Source organism: Lolium rigidum, chromosome 1 (genome assembly GCF_022539505.1).
Source record: "Lolium rigidum isolate FL_2022 chromosome 1, APGP_CSIRO_Lrig_0.1, whole genome shotgun sequence".
Lineage (NCBI taxonomy): Eukaryota > Viridiplantae > Streptophyta > Magnoliopsida > Poales > Poaceae > Lolium > Lolium rigidum.
Window position 1 is genome coordinate 57392403 of NC_061508.1, and position 19477 is coordinate 57411879.

General features: G+C 43.4%; 2 protein-coding genes across 2 annotated transcripts; one reads left to right on the forward strand and one right to left on the reverse strand.

The window, feature by feature from the left end:
- The first annotated feature begins 286 nt into the window (after positions 1–286).
- Positions 287–9408, forward strand: LOC124685386. The gene is made up of 9 exons (XM_047219727.1): positions 287–1079; positions 1163–1285; positions 3493–3572; positions 4637–5043; positions 6303–6487; positions 6580–6665; positions 6836–6969; positions 8013–8312; positions 9036–9408. The coding sequence occupies exons 1-9, from the start codon at positions 369–371 to the stop codon at positions 9218–9220; spliced, it is 2211 nt and encodes a 736-aa protein (XP_047075683.1). The 5' UTR covers positions 287–368; the 3' UTR covers positions 9221–9408.
- A 154-nt stretch (positions 9409–9562) lies between these two features.
- On the reverse strand, positions 9563–13244 carry LOC124685387. Its single transcript, XM_047219728.1, has 9 exons — positions 13142–13244; positions 12861–13030; positions 12693–12755; positions 12517–12536; positions 12363–12407; positions 11553–11662; positions 10805–10944; positions 10044–10132; positions 9563–9927 (listed from the first exon to the last, which is right to left on the reverse strand). Exons 1-9 carry the CDS (start codon positions 13230–13232, stop codon positions 9798–9800), a joined length of 858 nt encoding a protein of 285 aa, XP_047075684.1. The 5' UTR covers positions 13233–13244; the 3' UTR covers positions 9563–9797.
- Positions 13245–19477: the final 6233 nt, after the last annotated feature.

Genomic DNA, 19477 nt, shown 5'->3' on the forward strand with positions numbered 1-19477 from the left:
AGCGGGCTGTCCCGCGTCGCCTCTCGAACAGTTACTAGACCAGCGGAAAGAAAAAATCTCCGAGGCTGGGCCTTCCGTCGTCCTCGTCTGGGCGGCTTCGTCCCCTTCGCAAACCCTCCCCCGCTGCCGCCGCCGCCCCTCTCCTCGCGGCCGCATCCTACACCCACCCCATCCAATTCCTGCCACCTTCCCCGTCCCCCATCCAGCGGCTGCCGTGATCCTATCCTCCCGCGCGCGGTGCCCTTCGGCGCGGCACCAAGGACCCCTTCGCCGCTCCGCCGGCCCGGGAACTGGTACCTTCTTCGCCCCTCTTGCCCGTCCTCGCCTCTGCCCGTGCCCTAAGGCCCTCGCGGTGATCCTCCGCTGCTATGGCGCGGCTGCCGCTGCCGCCAACTCCACCATCTTTCACCCTCATCAAGAAAGAGCCCGACGCCGACCCCAAAGCTGCCGCCCGCACGCCGCACCCGCTCACCCACAGGAAGCCCCGCCGGGACCGGCTTCCCCTTCCCGGAACCCCAATTCAGCCGTTCCTCACGCCACAAACTATCCCATCTGGCACTTCAACACCCGATTCTTTCACCATCAGGCGATGCAGGGAGCTGGGCCTGACGCCGGAGACCCTACCCACCTCCATAAAGCGCGAGCCTGACGCCGACGCAGGAGGGGCAACATTCGGCACGCCACCACCCAAGAAGCGCCGCCGGCACTGCCTGTCGGCAACCCCGAGCCAGCCCCTCTTCACGCCCGGAACCACCCAGCCGGACAATTCAAGGGCAGATTCCTCGGCAGACAAGTGGTGGAGCGAGCAGCACGGCCCAACGCCGAATGCCTCCGTCAAGCGTGAGCCCGGCACAGACGCCGGTAAGGCCGCGGAAGGGAAATTACGGCGCCCCTACCCCCACGCGAGGCCCACGGCAGCTCAAACCCCCACAATGTGGCTCAACCGCGGCCGCCTCGGCCGTCTCCTCCACAACCTAACTCGCACGCACCGCTGGCGTGACGCGGCCGGCGTCTTCTCCGCGCTCCTACCTGCCTTCCAGCACCCTGACTCCTCTGAGGAGGCCCACAGCATTTTCGTGGTAAGCGCAACATGCCTTTGTAGTATTTTTTTGTAGCAGCTCCACTTACTGTTTTCTGATGAAGGCCACTTGCTTGACTGAAGGCTGCGATGGATATCCATAGGAAGCTCGAGGAGGACAGCGGCAAGAGGCGCTATTACCTCAGGACCGAGAAGATCTTCAATGTGTGGTTACCGCGGCTAGCTTGGTTGCCCACTTCTGCTAAAGTAAGCTCCTAATTTGTTGTCAACTTAAGACTAATGCAATCATTAATTTGTTAATTGGCTGATTTTAGTATATGCCATGATTGAAACATTGCCCACTTCTGCAAAAGTAAGCTCCTAGTTTGTTGTCAACTAAAGACTAATGCAATCATTAATTTGTTAATTGGCTGGTTTTTAGTATATGCCATGATTGAAACATTGCTCACTTCTGCAAAAGTAAGCTCCTAATTTGTTGCCAACTTAAGACTAATGCAATCATTAATAATTAGTTAATTGGCTGATATTAGTATATGCCATGATTGAAACTAGAAATACAACAAGATCTGAACAAACACCTGAAACTAAAACCATGGTTTGCTATAATCTTTAGTATCACCAACAAGTACCATTTATAGCCTATGTGGATATTTCCAGTAAGGACATTGAATTCCAAGTCCAATAGGAATCAGCACTTTTTGTTCAGTTTGGTATAAGCAAGTGCATCAAATTTCCTCACTGTACCTTTTATTTGGGGTTTGGAGAAATTTTATGGGGAAAGGGCATTTTCTCTTAAGTCTCCAACTCGTTGGAAATCTTCTGCAGACAAGTGTGTATAGGGCAGGTATCTTTGCTAAGGCAGATACCATTGAAGCCCTTCTGGCATGCGTGCGCTATGTTAGAGTATTCAATTCGGACCCTCCAGGATATAGTAAATCTCTGATATCTGGCAAATCTCCAATATCTGGTAACGCGCTAGCCTGCAGCCTGCTCAACTGTGAGCTCTGCCCTCTAATGCACCTTCCTCTTGCTGCTACCCGAACTATGTAGCATTTCCGAAAACCATGGGTGGTCCTTTAGTAGAACAACATAAAGTTAGGGTGAGATAAAAATGGAAAGTGTATTGCAGTGTTCCTATTTAGGTTCTACAAAAGCATATTATTGTTTATGTTTTCTTATGCGTTTTCTATAAAGTTATATACCTATTACCTAAGCTTTCCAATGTTTTTCTTATTCCTGTGTTTTTATTCTTATATTTTACATGGGCCTCGGTTTATAGATTTTAAATTCACGCATGGAGTTCTGCGAGCAAATGTGTTTTTAATCCATTGTGGTCTGGTAGTATTGTATATTGTTCCCTGTTAAAAGATCAAGACTTTAGAAAAATACCACCGGAAGATTGGCCTTGAGAAAAATACCACTGAAAGTTTACTCCGTTATTGAAATATAGCATCACCGTGAACTCCACGTGAATTGGAGCTAAAAACAAATGAATCAGGGGGAAAGTATTAGGGGATTAAGGAAAAAATATAAGAGTTCTGTCCATACACAGAGGCAAGAAAAATTCATAGGATTAGGGGAGATTGCCCGTATGAAACTTCAGCAGCATACATCCCCTCTCAAATCTCTGCTCGATTGTCTTAGCAACTACAGAATCCACAAGAATAACTCTACACCATCAACATGAAAACAAGAGGGAACGAGAGAAGAGAGGGTGGAGGGAGGGTGCACCATGAGGAGAGGCTGGAAGAGCCGCCGCCGGGAGATACGCCGCTGGCGGTGGTCTTTGCGCTCCCCTCCTTGCTCTGTTGCCTGAGTTAGAGTTAGGTGCGTGGATGAGGTGGGGCTGAGAGCTGATGGTTTCTAGTCAATTTGGCCCAGCTGATGAGGTGGTGGGGCTGAGAGCTGATCTGGTTTCAGCTAATTTGGCCCAGCTCACGTGGACTTCACGGTGATGGTAGAAATCAGCAACGGAGCAAGGTTTTGGTGGCATTTTTCTAAAGCCCAATCTTTCAGTGGTATTTTTCTAAAGTAAGGATCTTTTGATGGTATATAACCAATTTTCCCTTGTATATTTAGGTTGGCTGTAATGTCAACCTCAACATGTGATGCGGTGAAAGCAGTGAATCAAAACAAAGTGACATCATATGGTTATGTTCTACATCAACTGAATATTAAGGTCCTGGCATTAGCTTAACAATGAGATCATGATATACGTCATAAATCTTCAGTTCTAATTGTGTGCTGGTTTCTATTTTACCTCTGATCCAACTGAATATTAAGGTCATGGCATTAGCTTAACAATGAGATCATGATATACGTCATAGATCTTCAGTTCTAATTGTGTGCTGTTTTCTATTTTACCTCTTATCTATTCCTTTGTCCGATTTGTTAATAAATCTAAAACCATCATGCTCTTTTGTATTGCTTAACCCTGTTTATTTGTTTGACAGAAACACTTGGTTAAACTCGAACGGGCACTATTTTATCTTTCACAAGAGAAAATCGATGATGCATACAATTCAACAAGAGCGTGAGTTATCTGCTCTCTGTCAGTGTTTACTTTTGACATGTCTTATACACACTTTGACATGTCATTTTTTGGGGAATGCCTTGATCTGTAAACTGTAATAAGCGAATTGCCATGCCATCTTGGTGGTTGTTGCAGTGTATAGACCTAATTCAGTTACTTCTGTAATGAAATATCAGCCTATCAGGTTAAATCCAGATGTTGTTTACACTTGTTATCAGGCATGAAAGGACTTGATTACCTAGGAGGAATTAGGAAACTTTTCATTGAGAGTATAATCCATTTTGAGCCAGGTATTTGTGAGAGTGACAGGTTAAACCGCATTTTTTTGTCATCTTGAACTAGATTTTGCACACTGTTCTGCTTGAACCATATTTTGGCATTTGAAGTGGTTCTAACATGATGGCCCACTCTCCAGAGTTACCTGGTGCTCACATTGACAGACACATCACAGGCCAAATGGATGCAATTTTCACAGATACTGTCTGGTATGGCAGAGTTTAGCTAGCGATGTGACAGATGCTAGCTAGAGGCCCAATGTCCAACGTAGTAGAGGCTAGCTCGACTGGCCTACATAGCAGAGCTAGGGTTTGCGGAGTGTGGTGATAGCTAGCGGAGAGTGGCTGTCAGACCTTAATCGATGAGTAACTTTGTTCCCAGACAAGGTGTGGTCATCACGTTAGAGCTACTTCAGATGCTAAAAATGTTGTTCAGAGTAGATCAGTGGAATCATTTGTACAAAATCTGGCTGGAAGTGTCACCAAGAATAAATGTGGTTCAACCTGTCACTGTTCACTACATTAGAAATACCTGGTTCAGTGTGCAATTTATTCTTTCCATTGGAATTTATTCTTTCATTAATAGAAGAAATAAGCACCTGAATTCAAGTTGAAGAGGAGTCTAACATGAGTTGTGTTAAAAGATTTGGTGTCTTAATTCTGGTAACTAAAATACCTTTCAAGTCTTCCTTTTGGACAAGTTAGTTGGTTGTTGTTTTAATTTTCTGTTCCACGAAAATGACTTCTCAATGCGGTGACAAAGAACTGAGAGCTTCTATTGTTTTGCAGACTTATTGGTAAGGATGGACTACAGATGGAACCAACTCTAAATCTGATACATGGCTTGATATCATATGATAAATGGTACTCTGGCTTGCCCAAGGATATGCAACTTGAGGAATTAGATGTTTACAATGAAGCATGCACAACTTCTGAGGCATCTAATGGCCATGAAGAAAGTGGTCTTCAGGATAGCTCAAATGACAGCATTGATGTTGATGATGCCAGTTTTCGTCCTTGCTCTTCAGAAAGTTCTATCAATAATGGGAACATAGACAAAAAGCAGAAGGTCTACAAGAAATATTTCCCTGTTTATTCTGTGAAGGAAAATGATTCAGTTGGTTCAGACGTGAAAGAAGTGGGCTGTACAGATTTTCGAAGCGTATTTTTTAGCACCTCCGATAGCCCTACCTGTGGTTAGTGACACATTCCATGTACTTTTTCAAGATGTTCATCTGATTTTTTTTGTTCCGCTAAGCGCTAAGTACTAAGGTAGTTTTAGAGTTCTAGGGCATCTATTTTTTTGAGCTGAAAACTGTAGGGGAGGCCCTGCCAGTAAATTTTTATTAATGAGACAAAATATGTACATGGAAATGGGAAGGGGATATACAAAAGGGCTTAGCCCGGGCATAACCCAAAAAGAGTTACAAAGTGTATAGCCAGGCTATGATATAAGATTTTAGATCATCCTTCACTCTGTAAGAAAGAAGGAAGAGGTCTCTTTTGAAAGAAAAGGACCAGGCCCTAACAGTAGGTGTAGCATTGTCAAAAATAAGAGCATTCTTTTGTTTCCATATATTCCAAGAGGCAGTGGCAAACACTTTTAAGAAGAAGGACCCCCCAAAGTTGGATCTAGCAGTAGCAATCATCTGCGGGAGATCAAGATTATCCTCAAGTGCGATGTTGATGGGATGCCAACATTGCCTACTGAAATTACACTTCCAGAGGAGATGATCCCTGGTTTCCAATAAACCATCATCACATAGGCGGTTCACACCGTTATCATTGAGTGTGAAGTTTTTCCTCCTAAGCATATCCATCGTGTTTAGGCGGTCATTAGCAAGTAGCCAGAAGAAAGATTGATCTTTGGTGTGCACTTCTAGGGAAACTATAGAAGCGACACTGAGTGGTTACGTTACTGGAACATTCTAGAGACATCATAAAGAAACACTGGTTTCGTGTGATATACCATCTAATACATTTTGTCCTTCTAGCATCCACATCAGCACACAATACTGCAACCAGCTGTAACCTTCATTTACTCTTATCTTATACATCTGAATCTGAAATATGATTCTGTGATCTGATTCCCAAAGATTACTGAGCAAGTGAGGAGCAAAATTATGAAGAGTCCATAGGCATATAAATTATGCTTGAAAACTCAAGGCTTGTTGCCTCCTTTTGCGTGTGGCAAGTCAGAGTCAGCTTTTGACAAAGGTGCTGGATCTACTGTATAGATGCATCAAATTCTGCGATCGAATCAATTCTTCATCCTTGCTATGTTGCATGTAATTTTTAGCATCATGGCTGTCCCTCATCAGATCATCTAGCCTAATGAATTGGAGCACCAACTAGTCCATTACATCTCTTCATAACTTTTAGATCTCTATCAACCTTATTTTATAGCTCCACATAATTCTGTATTAACATATTATATTTTATTATGTACTTGAAGGATTGGAGAAAAGCTTGTTGCCGTTACGTCTGAGGCGTGCTGCCGGGACTTCAAATGATAGCTTTGATTCATACTGGAAGTACAAGTCAACACCTAATCACTTCTATGTGGATGCAGAAAGATGTCTAAGAGTGGCTCTTCATTCATCGCCACCAGTAATGGCAGCCTTAGTACCATTAATACAGGTACTTGTTTTGCGTATAGCCATACGCGTTCTTCCATAGATTTTGTTTTCATTTGTTAAGACCCTTTCTTGGCTACCTTTCACATGATGTAGATTCTCCTGCTTGGTGATAAACTGAAAGAGGCTCTTTGTGAACTTGAGAAGGTCTGCCACAGTTCAACCACAGCGCTTCCTTTCAGGTTATTAAGGCATCATGTCATTGTCCATCGTGTAAAGAATCTGTTATCTTATATCTCATCTCTCGTTTGATGTTACATGAACATCTTTCGACTATCCTAGCTTTTTGTTATTTGTTCCTTGTCCATATTGAGATAAGCTGCATTGGCTGAAGTTCAGTATTTTAATGCAGATTGCGAGGTAGACTGGTAGAGTATTTTGACCAAAACCAAGTATCAACAATTTCTTGTTGTTATGAGGAAGCTTTGCGGAGAGATCCTACATGCAGCTACTCAGTTAAGAAGCTAATTGAAATGCACAGAAAAGGTTCTGGCTAAAGACATCTCTCACATATCTTTTTACTATTTAATCTCTGTTTTAGCTCAGTAGTCGATTTTATTCTACTTTTATACTGGTACTGCTACTTGCTTAGCAGAATGGGAATGAACAATTTTGAAAGTCCAAATTCCCTGCCAACTAGGCTGTTTGTCAAGGGATAAAATAAATAAATGGACTTTTGTTGAGGAAAGAAAAGAAAATTATGTCCGTGTGTTATTACTCGACAATACCTACCTTAAAAACCACGCCCACAATGCTGACACCTGTTGTAGTAGGAATTATTGGGTTTATGTTGAGGTGCTTGCTTCAACTCGTTTCGACAACTGAAACGTCTCAAGGGTTTACAGTTTATGGGTGAATATTTGACACTACAAAGAGTTTGAGCTGGTTATATTTGACCGTACCACTATTGACTGAAATACTACAACTACTGGCCCTCTATTGTGACAATAATGAGTTGTAGAAAATGCAAATGTTGTGTAAATACGCTCCTGACTTCGTCAATGGACAAGCATTGTGAAACTACAGTCCCGAAGAAAATGTCAGATACTACAAAATGGTGGAAGTATTGTTTGTAGACAGGATGCAAGATTTTTTGCTTTACTAAACCGAGGCATTCATGGCTGTTGTGTGCCAGGTGTTCTAGTCTCAACCAACACATACAGTTTTTACTGACACTGGTCGTTTTTTATCGGTAATAAGTGAAAATGTCAGTAGTTCGATTTCAAATGTTGTCTCCACTGGTAGTAGAAAAGATTGTGGGTGAACAATTAACAGAACATATAGAACTTAAGCCAATATGATATTTATATGAATCTATTACCGTAATCATCAAAGCAGAATATTGAAAGTGGTATAAAAAATTGAACTTCAATGCAAGTACTTGTTTGACTGGTTTCTAAAGTTTATTACATTGCTTCTCTATGCAAACTTCAGAAATGTTCACGTTTTGATTATTTTGCTATCAGTTCTTATAGGTGTCATAGCCTAATTGACTTACATTTTCTTTACCTGTTATTGGTTACCCCCAGGATATTATAATACGGTCCGGCTACTTGAGTCAATAGCTTTACATCTAGATTCTGTGAATGGGACGCCTTTTATCTGGGAGGAGCTTGTATCATGCTTCCTTCGGCTTTTTTCTGATCGTACTACGGAAAACGAGGATTGTTTTTCATGTAATGTTGAAGGAGATGCAGAAATCAATGCTTCAAGTAGTCTTTCTTCGGTCTTCTGTGAGCAACATAAAAGAGAATCATGGAAGCTCCGATGCAAATGGTGGATGAACCATCATTTCAGCCAAAACAACTATATGTCAGAAACCGAGGAAGGTAATTGCTTGTCCCCCGAGTTCAGTCATTTCTATAATGAATCACATGGTCCTCCACTCCATTTGACTAACTTAGTCAGATACTCCCTCCTTCACAGTTTATTAGGCGCGCGCGTACCCCTAGGTCACCAATTTAACCTATATAATTTAAATTATATAATATAAAAATTATATCATTAGAAAATAGAACATCTGAACTTTCTAATGATATAATTTTTATAACATATAACTAATGCTAACTTGATCAAATTTGCGACCTAGGGGTACGCGCGTGCCTTATAAACTGTGAGAGAGGGAGTAGTGAATGCAATCAACATGACATTGATTTAGTGCAGTCTCTAGTCTGTACGGTCTGATGTTGGGATTTACATGTCTAGTCTACATTTAATGAAAGCAATAAATCTGTGCTTAAAATGAATCCTGGCTCACTTTTAGATTTAAAGGGATTTACAGTTTGTAGTCTACTAATACCCTTTATTCCAGCGAGATAAGTCTATCACTGTCTCACTCATAAAAGCTGTATATTTCGCAACGGAGGTAGTACACTGTATTCTGATCGTCTGGGCAGCTCTCACTAGTAAATAATACGACATGATGGTGCAAAATTCAGTTTCTTGCAACTCAAATTTTACTCGCGGTGCGACAGTTGCATGGCCTTGGCATGATGTCAGTTTCACTCCTATGTTGCAACCACAGATACTGAGTTTTTTCTGTGTTCTTACAGGTGACTGCAAGCTCCTCGCTTGCAAGGCGGCCTGCGCTTCTCACCTGTTTGGGCCTAGGTTCCAGTATGTCAAAGCAGTTGAGGGCTATCTTTCCAAGCAAGAAGCTAAGGACGAATTTGGACTTTTGTCGAGGAACATGGAGAATTCTGTCAAATTATTACATAGTTTGGAGAAAACTACGTAGCGACTTGGTTTAGTTTAATGTCCTTTTTTTGTTGCATAGTAGTTTATGATGTTGTTGTAACTTGTAGGCACACTTATGACATGATACCTTTTAGATCCCCCAATATGAGGTTCGTTTTTTGTAGAGTGGGGAAATCGAGAGCAATATATTGTTTATCTGGCAGCGGTGAGCCTTAAAAGGAAACAGCATTGTGTTTGTGTACCAACATTTTTTTTTTGAGGGCTGTACCAACATATGATCAGCAGCATAAGTTTTCCATTGTTGTCACCCCTAGCCATGTTTTGATAATAAGCCAGGTCGATTTCACTCATAGTAGGGTTTACCGTCTCATGCATGAGCCCATAAGAAGAAAAGGAGGGTTTCTTGGTATTGACCCATTCGATGTACATCCAAGAAACAGATACAAGCCATGTATTCGTACTGATCACAGAAGGCGTTAAAACAATGTTCTAGGGGCTTCACTGTAATCGTATGCAACGATCTCTGCCAAAGGGTATAGCCGGATGATCAACCAACAACTTTTACTCATACCAACCTACTGATCCTGCCAATGTACATCAAGCTCTGCGCTGTCTAGTTAGTTGGAAGACGTCCGCGCCGCCTCCCCCATCCCACCCATGTTGTTGGTACCGCAGCCACGGCACATGTACCGCCTCTGCAGCTCCTCAGCAACTGAATTGAGCACTTTCTCCATTTCCGCCACGCGCTTGTGCCCAGTCAAGGAAAGCTTCTGGGAACACTCACTGAGGAAGACGGAGCAGAAGCGTGTATAAATACACAAACCTAGTGAAATAACTACTGAGACAGCCGGTAAAAAGGATATCCCCCGACCTCCTGCAACTGCTTCGTCTCATCCATCACAGCCTCTATTAGAGCTCTCTTTGCTTGGACATCAGCCAGTTCCTGACAGACCTGAAAAACAAGGCAACAGAAATCATTACGGAAAGAGTTCTTAATATCAAACAATACACATTCCTCCTTCAAAAAAAAATACACATTCCTGCAAAAAAATAGTGAATTCAACACTTGTAAAAAAACAAGTGTTTTATTTTAGAAAACATTGTGAGAAGCACTATAACTTGGAACTAGTTCTCTCTGCCCTATACAGCAGTAGCATCAACATTTGCTTCAGTACCTGCAGGCCGACCAAACCTTTGGAATTCCTTTAGTTCTATTGTTTTTATCATGCACAAGTTTCTTGGAAATATAAGACATTTTGGTAGGTTAAAACAGCCTACAAGAACATCTTATATTTTAGGACAGAGGTACTTTTTTTTTAATCAGAATACGTGCCTACCCGGGCTATTATATATTTTGCACCTTTGATGAACAACATCATATTATTTTCTTTATCTATGAAGATTAATGCACATAATAATCACACGCCTAGGCACACAGGTTCACAGCATGTAAATTTTAGTTTGGTGACATAAAGAGGGTATTTGCTGTCACACAAACATGTTGTGGTCTTCCACATTAGTTGTTTATCATCGATGCTCTCATGAACTAAACAAGTGCAACAGCATCCCATACATTAAATACTTCTGCAATACCACATTTTTGGGTGGAGGAATGGAGAAAAACCTGTTTATGATCAAGCAGATCCTTTTGATACTCTTCCTCCAAGGCATGCATCTCAGCCTCAATATTGCTCAACTTATCAGCCAGATCTGTCACCATGTCTTCTGATTCAGCAGTTTCATTCTTGTCGCTCACATTATGACCTGCCAAGGTGAACATTTCACTCTAAGCGGGAACAAGATAACATATCTATACAGCAAAAGACACTGATGATGACAAATCATAAAATCAAATGGGAGCTCTGTCATGCAATTCATATCCTTTACACATTGCAGAAAACACAGTTAACAAAATAGTCACAAAAGAACAAAGACCACAGTAACTTGTATTTCCAGAAGCAATTTAGATCTGTAAGTACTCCCTATGGTCCATATTAGTTGTCGGAAGTTTTACAAAATCAGCGACTAACTAATATGGAACGGAGGGAGTATATACGCGACACTGAATCGAACATTCTGAAGCTTTTCTTTATCTTCAATCACAAGTTTATACTATCATGGAGAAATATAATTAAATAGCATATTATCAGCCATCGCCTTATTATGTGCAATCTTAGTCTTCTACATCGCCAGATTGACCTGACTAAAGACAATATTAATGCACAACATAGAAGTACAACATCCGTAGTTCATTTTCTATAAAAGAAAATAAACAACTATGTATAAGCAACGAAGCAGAAATAAGACGGATGCTGCAAATTAACAGGAACCCCTTCTTAAGGGATTCAAGAAAACGAAGTTACACTGCTTACCATCTGTTCCCTTGCCTTGATTACCGTCTGCTGCCTTGCCTTGCTCACCATCTGTTGACACTTCAGAGCATTTCCTTGCTAATTCAACAGAAGCCATCTGTTGAAATTGCCTGCAAAGGAGGAATATAGTTTACCACAAGATATTTTGCATACAATAAATTTCCAACATAAGTTTCAGCTAGCAAGTAAAGCAAATAGTACCAAATGGACATAAACAAGGAAAAGCTGAGAGGTGATTCTGTTAGACTTTTTTGAGGAATTAAAAATAACTTTGTCAGTGTTCCTCAATAAGAGTGGTTTCCTATCTTTACAAGGTTATAATTAAATGAAGCTCCCCATGTTAAAACAATTACTGAAATATGGATAAACACTGCACCAGACTACATATATCACAGTAATTTCGAGATCCACACATAATGAAGTAACAAGCTCCACCGTCCCCGCCCAGTTTTACAAAGTTTAACATAAAACAAACTATAGGAAAAAGCAGGCACCAAAACAAAGTTCACCGCAACAAAAGCTACTTATTACATCACCAAACCACAGTCCAGCCACAGAAACAACTTTTTAGGATCACCACCTAAGTGTGATTCTCAAATGAGTTTGTCAGTCTCCCTACATCTGGGGCCCAACCATGACGACGTGAGTAAGCCTCATTGTTAGTTTGAACAGGCATGAGTGCAGTACTCGGCTAGCTGATGACCATGGTCTTCTACAATACCAGCAAACAACAGATGCAGCACCAACTACAGCTGGTTGCATATGCAGGAAACGACATGGAGTTGTCACAGGCAAAAATGAAATGCATACCTTATCCTTGCATTCATTTCAACCATCTGGCTGATGAACTCGTCTCTGAAACAACCATGAAAATTTTAGCCGCGGCCAGAAACACTATCCTACATTAATTCCTACTACTGGAGCACAACAGGAACAGCCAATACAGAGAGTTCATCCTGCTCACCTCTCACTGTCTTCCTTGCTCTGCAGAGACATTACATCAAGCACCAATAGCGCATCCCCACCGACGCGCGCCAATCGTACACACAGCACCAAAAGCACACAAGCGTGTCATGTTACAGCAAGAGAGACTAGTAGGATTTAGGAACCTGATTGACTGCGATTTGCGAGGTTTCTGACCTTAAGCTCCTCCAGCTCGGAGCCCAGCTTCGCGATCTCCTCCTGGAGATGCGAGATGGTCGCCTGCACGCGCCGAAATTGAAACCAAATCAGGCGAACTGGGCAGTGATAAACGGGGACATGATTCGCCGATTCGGGGGCGAGGGAGGGAGAGGAGGAGGGAGGTACCTCGAGCGCCTGGATGGTCGCGGCGGCGATGGAGGCCTGCACCTGGGTCCCGCGCAGGTCCGTCTCCGCGGCCTCCCGCGCGCGCTTGGCGGCGTCGAGCTCCGCCGTGGCCGCGTCGGCCGCCGCGAGCACGTCGTCGAGGCGCCGCTTCAGGCCCGACACCGTGCGCTCTGCAGTCCGAGGCGGAGGTCAGGCGAGGGCGCGCGCGGGCGCGCGAAAACCCTAGGTGCTTACGGCGTGGCGGTGCGGCGAGGGGAGGGGAGGGGAGCGGGCGGGCTTACCGCCGTGGGACTTCTCGGCGGCGAAGTCGCGGATGATGGACAGGAGCTGCTTCTGGGGCTCGGCGCCCGGCGCCGACGCCGATGCGGCCATGGGGGGCGAGGAGAGGGCGAGGGTTGCGGAGCGTCCTTCTGGAAGGTTCTCGAGGGTTCGGGAGCGTCCTTCTGGAAGGTTCTCGAGGGTTGCGGAGCGTCCTTCTGGAAGGTTCTCGAGGGTTCGTGAGGGAGGGTTTGGAGAAGAGAAGCGGGAATGGAGCGGCCGACTGGGGCAAACCCTATACACCGACCAGGTCGGCGCGTACCGCGCGCCGCACAACCCCGCGCGCGGTACGGGCCGGCCCAGTTAGGTGCGGGCTGCCTCCTTTTTCGAATTTTCTTTTCTTTTTTGTTTCTTATTTTCTGTTGGGTGCCACTACACGAAGGGCGACCTTTGAGAAGGGAAAAACCCATCCCCCGCGCGCTCTCGCGACGATACGTGTCGCGCGCGGAACGTGTCCCCGGGAAAAGACGCGAATCGTTTTTCGGGTTTGGTTTTTTCCCTTTACGCGCGGTAGACCCGTTAACAATATGCGGACCCGTTAATCTTCTTTTTCCCTTTACGCGCGCAGTACGTTTTCAAAAAATTGAGCGGGACTTTCTTTTTGGCTTTTTCCCTTTGTATTTCCGGGCTGTGAGTTTTCGGGGAATTAATGGGAGGGAGGTAGCACTTTCAAATTACAATTTTTTTTTAATTCCAACGAGTGCTACGAGATGACATATGTCGAAGCGATTGCTACGGCTCGGCTTCGCCTCGTATCAGACGCCTTCGGCGCATCAAACATTAATAAACATAATGAATGGCAGACATATGTCGTTGTCCCCGTTTGTCGTTACCCCCATATGTCGAAGCGATTGCTACGGCTCGGCTTCGCCTCGTATCAAGGCGCCTTCGGCGCATCAAACATTAATAAACATAATGAATGGCAGACATATGTCGTTGTCCCCGTTTGTCGTTACCCCCATATGTCGAAGCGATTGCTACGGCTCGGCTTCGCCTCGTATCAAGGCGCCTTCGGCGCATCAAAGCTGTTGTATTTTTTTCTATTTTTTTCTTTTGGAAAGGTTTCGTTTGATTTTCTCTTTTATTGTCCGTAAAGATTTCCGTTTTCTCTTTTATTCTCTGGAAAGATTTCCGTTTTCTCTTTTATTGTCTGTAAAGATTTCCGTTTTCTCTTTTATTCTCTTGAAAGATTTCCGTTTTCTCTTTTATTCTCTTGAAAGATTTCCGTTTTCTCTTTTGATTTATCTGGAAAGATTTCCGTTTCCTTTAGTGCAGGTACATTTTCGAAGGGTTGTGAAGTACATCCTCGTCGTAGAGACAAGTACAGCGTCGGAACCAAGAGGAGTACGAGGTAGTTTCTATGTTTGTTTCTCTGGAAAGATTTTCCGTTTTCTCTAGCGCAGGACGGGTTCGAAGGGGTGTGAAGTACATCCTCGTCGTGGAGAAGAGTACGGGTTATGTAGGAAGAGGAGCACCGCATCTTGTGTTTCTCTTTTGATTTATCTGGAAAGATTTCCGTTTCCTCTAGCGAAGGTACACGTCCGAAGGGGTGTGAAGTACATCCTCGTCGTGGAGACGAGTACAGCCTAGGTAGGAAGAGGAGAACGGTACTGTGTTTCTCTTTTGGTTTATCTGGAAAGATTTCCGTTTCCTCTAGCGCAGGTACACGTCCGAAGGGGTGTGAAGTACATCCTCGGCGTAGAGACGAGTACAGCCTAGGTAGGAAGAGGAGAACGGTACTCGTGTTTCTCTTTTGGTTTATCCGGAAAGATTTCCGTTTCCTCTAGCGCGGTACATGTTCGAAGGGGTGTGAAGTACATCCTCGTCGTAGAGACGAGTACGAGCGTCGGAACCAAGAGGAGTACGAGGTAGTTTCTCTGTTTGTTTCTCCGGAAAGATTTTCCGTTTTCTCTAGCGCGGTACACGTTCGAAGGGGTGTGAAGTACATCCTCGGCGTAGAGACGATTACGAGGTTATGTAGGAAGAGGAGCACGGTCATCGTGTTCTCTTTTGATTTATGTGGAAAGATTTTCCGTTTCCTCTAGCGCAGGTACACGTCCGAAGGGGTGTGAAGTACATCCTCGTCGTAGAGACGAGTACATGTTATGTAGGAAGAGTAGCACGGTACTGTGTTTCTCTTTTGATTTATCTGGAAAGATTTCCGTTTCCTCTAGCGCAGGTACACGTCCGAAGGGTTGTGAAGTACATCCTCGTCGTAGAGACGAGTACAGGTTTTGTAGGAAGAGGAGAACGGTACTGTGTTTCTCTTTTGATTTATCTGGAAAGATTTTCCGTTTCCTCTAGCGCAGGTACAGGTTCGAAGGTGTGTGAAGTACATCCCCGGCGTGGAGACGAGTACAGGTTTTGTAGGAGGAGAGGAGCACGGTACTGTATTTCTCTTTTGGTTTATCTGGAAAGATTTCCGTTTCCTCTAGCGCAGGTACACGTCCGAAGGCGTGTGAAGTACATCCCCGGCGTAGAGACGAGTACAGGTTATGTAGGAAGAGTAGCACGGTACTGTGTTTCTCTTTTGATTTATCTGGAAAGATTTCCGTTTCCTCTAGCGCAGGTACACGTCCGAAGGGTTGTGAAGTACATCCTCGTCGTAGAGACGAGTACAGGTTTTGTAGGAAGAGGAGAACGGTACTGTGTTTCTCTTTTGATTTATCTGGAAAGATTTTCCGTTTCCTCTAGCGCAGGTACAGGTTCGAAGGTGTGTGAAGTACATCCCCGGCGTGGAGACGAGTACAGTTTTTGTAGGAGGAGAGGATCACGGTACTGTATTTCTCTTTTGGTTTATCTGGAAAGATTTCCGTTTCCTCTAGCGCAGGTACACGTCCGAAGGGGTGTGAAGTACATCCCCGGCGTAGAGACGAGTACAGGTTATGTAGGAAGATGAGCACGGTACTGTATTTCTCTTTTGATTTATCTGTAAAGATTTTCCGTTTTTTCTAGCGCAGGTACATGTTCGAATGGTGGTGAGGTACATCCCCGGCGTATATACGAGTACAGGTTAGGTAGGAAGAGGAGCACGGTACTGTGTTTTTCTTTTTGATTTATCTGGAAAGATTTCCGCTTTCTCTAGCGTAGGTACATGTTCTATTGGGTGTCGAGTACGGCGATGACGGCTAGTCGTGTACGAGTTTCGCATCAAAATGAGTACAAGTCTGTTCTTCTCCATCGCAGTACTTGGTTCAAATGCGTGTCAAGTACAACGGTGATGGCGAACCGAGTACATGTTTCGCACAAAGAGGAGTACATGATTTTGTCTCTTTCCGTTTTCTCTAGCCCAGGTACAGGTGTAAAAGCGTGTCGAGTGCAGGGGTGACCGGGAGTCGAGTACAACTTATGTAGGAGTACAGGACTGTGTCTCTTTCCTTTTTCACTAGTGTAGTTACAGGTGCAAAGGCTTGTCGAGTACGGCGGTGAGGACGAGTCGAGTACAGTTCGAACATGTACTTACGTTTTCTCTTTTATTCTCTGAAAAGGTTACTGTGTTTTTCTTTTTGATTTATCTGGAAAGATTTCCGCTTTCTCTAGCGTAGGTACATGTTCTATTGGGTGTCTAGTACATCCTCGTCGTAGAGACGAGTACAGGTTATGTAGGAAGAGGAGCACGGTATCGTATTTCTCTTTTGGTTTCTCCGGAAAGATTTCCGTTTCCTCTAGCGCGGTACATGTTCGAAGGGTTGTGAAGTACATCCTCGTCGTAGAGACAAGTACGAGCGTCGGAACCAAGAGGAGTACGAGGTAGTTTCTCTCGTTTGTTTCTCTGGAAAGATTTTCCGTTTTCTCTAGCGCAGGTACAGGTTCGAAGGGGTGTGAAGTACATCCTCGGCGTAGAGACGATTACAGGTTATGTAGGAAGAGGAGCACGGTACTGTGTTCTCTTTTGATTTATGTGGAAAGATTTTCCGTTTCCTCTAGCGCAGGTACACGTCCGAAGGGGTGTGAAGTACATCCTCGTCGTAGAGACGAGTACAGGTTATGTAGGAAGAGTAGCACGGTACTGTGTTTCTCTTTTGATTTATCTGGAAAGATTTCCGTTTCCTCTAGCGCAGGTACACGTCCGAAGGATTGTGAAGTACATCCTCGTCGTAGAGAAGAGTACAGGTTATGTAGAAAGAGGAGCACGGTACTTTGTTTCTCTTTTGATTTCTCTGGAAAGATTTTCCGTTTTCTCTAGCGCAGGTACAGGTTCGAAGGTGTGTGAAGTACATCCTCTTCGTAGAGACGAGTACAGGTTTTGTAGGAAGAGGAGAACGGTACTGTGTTTCTCTTTTGATTTATCTGGAAAGATTTCCGTTTCCTCTAGCGCGGTACACGTCCGAAGGGGTGTGAAGTACATCCCGGCGTAGAGACGAGTACGAGTTATGTAGGAAGAGGAGCACGGTACTGTATTTCTCTTTTGATTTATCTGTAAAGATTTTCCGTTTTTTCTAGCGCAGGTACATGTTCGAATGGTGGTGAGGTACATCCCCGGCGTAGATACGAGTACAGGTTAGGTAGGAAGAGGAGCACGGTACTGTGTTTTTCTTTTTGATTTATCTGGAAAGATTTCCGCTTTCTCTAGTGTAGGTACATGTTCTATTGGGTGTCGAGTACGGCGATGACGGCTAGTCGTGTACAGGTTTCGCATCAAAATGAGTACAAGTATGTTCTTCTCCATCGCAGGTACTGGTTCAAATGCGTGTCAAGTACAACGGTGATGGCGAACCGAGTACATGTTTCGCACAAAAAGGAGTACATGATTTTGTCTCTTTCCGTTTTCTCTAGCCCGTGTACAGGTGTAAAAGCGTGTCGAGTGCAGGGGTGACCGGGAGTCGAGTACAACTTATGTAGGAGTACAGGACTGTGTATCTTTCCTTTTTCACTAGTGTAGTTACAGGTGCGAAGGCTTGTCGAGTACAGCGGTGAGGACGAGTCGAGTACAGCCCGCAGCAAATGAATTTCAGACATATGACACTACCATTAACATTACAGTGTCAATAAATTCGAGTAGTTTCTCAAATATTACATATAAAATATTGAAAAGTACACGTGACACTAGCATTAACTAATAACCAAATACAAATACTTGAACGTAATTCGTTGCGTGGTTCACATTGTTTACGTACGACACATTGTACTTATTTTAACTTACGCCTCACATTTTAGCTTTGTTATGACAAGCTTGAGCCGAGCATCGCCATGTAAGAATGGAGATCCTCTTTCATCTTTGAAGCTAAATGAGCAAATGTCTCCTTCTTTCGAGTAAAATTCTTGAACTATATCTCGGAAACCTTTCTTTATCATAGCTTTCCCATTCTTATCCATCTTCATGGTAGCATACATTGTAATGTCTCCCGATGTGCAGCTGACAGCAACTTTAACCGGTTCTTGTATGAATCTCCGAATGTGTTCATTAGTGAATTCTTCTGAAAATTCCTAAGAAGATATTAACGAACCATTATTATTTTTGTTGTACAGTATGTCAGAAGTTTTCTTGTCATGAAGACAGTAAGTATTTTATATAATTGTCGAGATAGACTTACGAAAACTCCGATAAACTTACCATCTTAGATATGCCTCTTGTAACAAATGATTTAGTCATGGTGCAAATATAATGTTTAATAGCTGGTGTCTGGTTCGTGATGACTTCATTTGTCAGCTGGAGTACTTGAGTGTAATTCATCTCCACGTGGTTTCCAAAGACGCATGCTTCGTCAAAATTTTCGTTTCCATACAGTCCAGGTCCTACAATCAATAGGTATTATAAATTTTTCGTTGAAAACTATATATTCACTGTAATGTTTGCTTTTTTGGTTGCTACTATTTGTACCTCTAACAGTTATCTTGTTCAACACCTCTGAGATAAACTGTGCATAACTTTCATCAATATCTCTGTCAACACCTTTTTCCGTGCTTCGTTGTCACTTTCATCATTGCTTTGCCTCTTTTCGGTGGCGGTGTTGGTTGTACCACGATTACCGTTGCGTGACTTTCCTACAGCTTTAGATGCATTAAGATCATATAGTTTAGATGCATTAAGATTTAAATAAAATTAAATTAACTTTCATTGCATGCCATGAAGTAATATGGTTTATACGCAACTAAGCATTAACTTATGATTATTTGAAAACCTGGTCTTGAGGGTCGACGCCGTATGTTGGATAGTTGTTGCACAAGTTTCCGTATTCCTCTGCCCTTGATTGCGCAGTCTCCTGAATTCTTGCAAGCAGTGTTTCCTAGATATGACATTTCAATTATTAATTCATTCATTGTAAATCATATTTAAATTGAATTTAGGTCAACTTTCA

Excerpts from the sequence above, each read along its gene's own strand:
- LOC124685387 (XM_047219728.1), bottom strand. The coding sequence starts at position 13,232 with ATGGCCGCATCGGCGTCGGCGCCGGGCGCCGAGCCCCAGAAGCAGCTC. Across the intron at positions 13,031-13,141 it reads CGCCGAGAAGTCCCACGGCG|AGCGCACGGTGTCGGGCCTG; the intron begins GTAAGCCCGCCC and ends CTCGGACTGCAG. Across the intron at positions 10,945-11,552 it reads TCAAGGCAAGGGAACAGATG|GTCATAATGTGAGCGACAAG; the intron begins GTAAGCAGTGTA and ends TCACCTTGGCAG.
- LOC124685386 (XM_047219727.1), top strand. The coding sequence starts at position 369 with ATGGCGCGGCTGCCGCTGCCGCCAACTCCACCATCTTTCACCCTCATC. Across the intron at positions 1,286-3,492 it reads GGTTGCCCACTTCTGCTAAA|AAACACTTGGTTAAACTCGA; the intron begins GTAAGCTCCTAA and ends TTTGTTTGACAG. Across the intron at positions 6,666-6,835 it reads ACCACAGCGCTTCCTTTCAG|ATTGCGAGGTAGACTGGTAG; the intron begins GTTATTAAGGCA and ends ATTTTAATGCAG.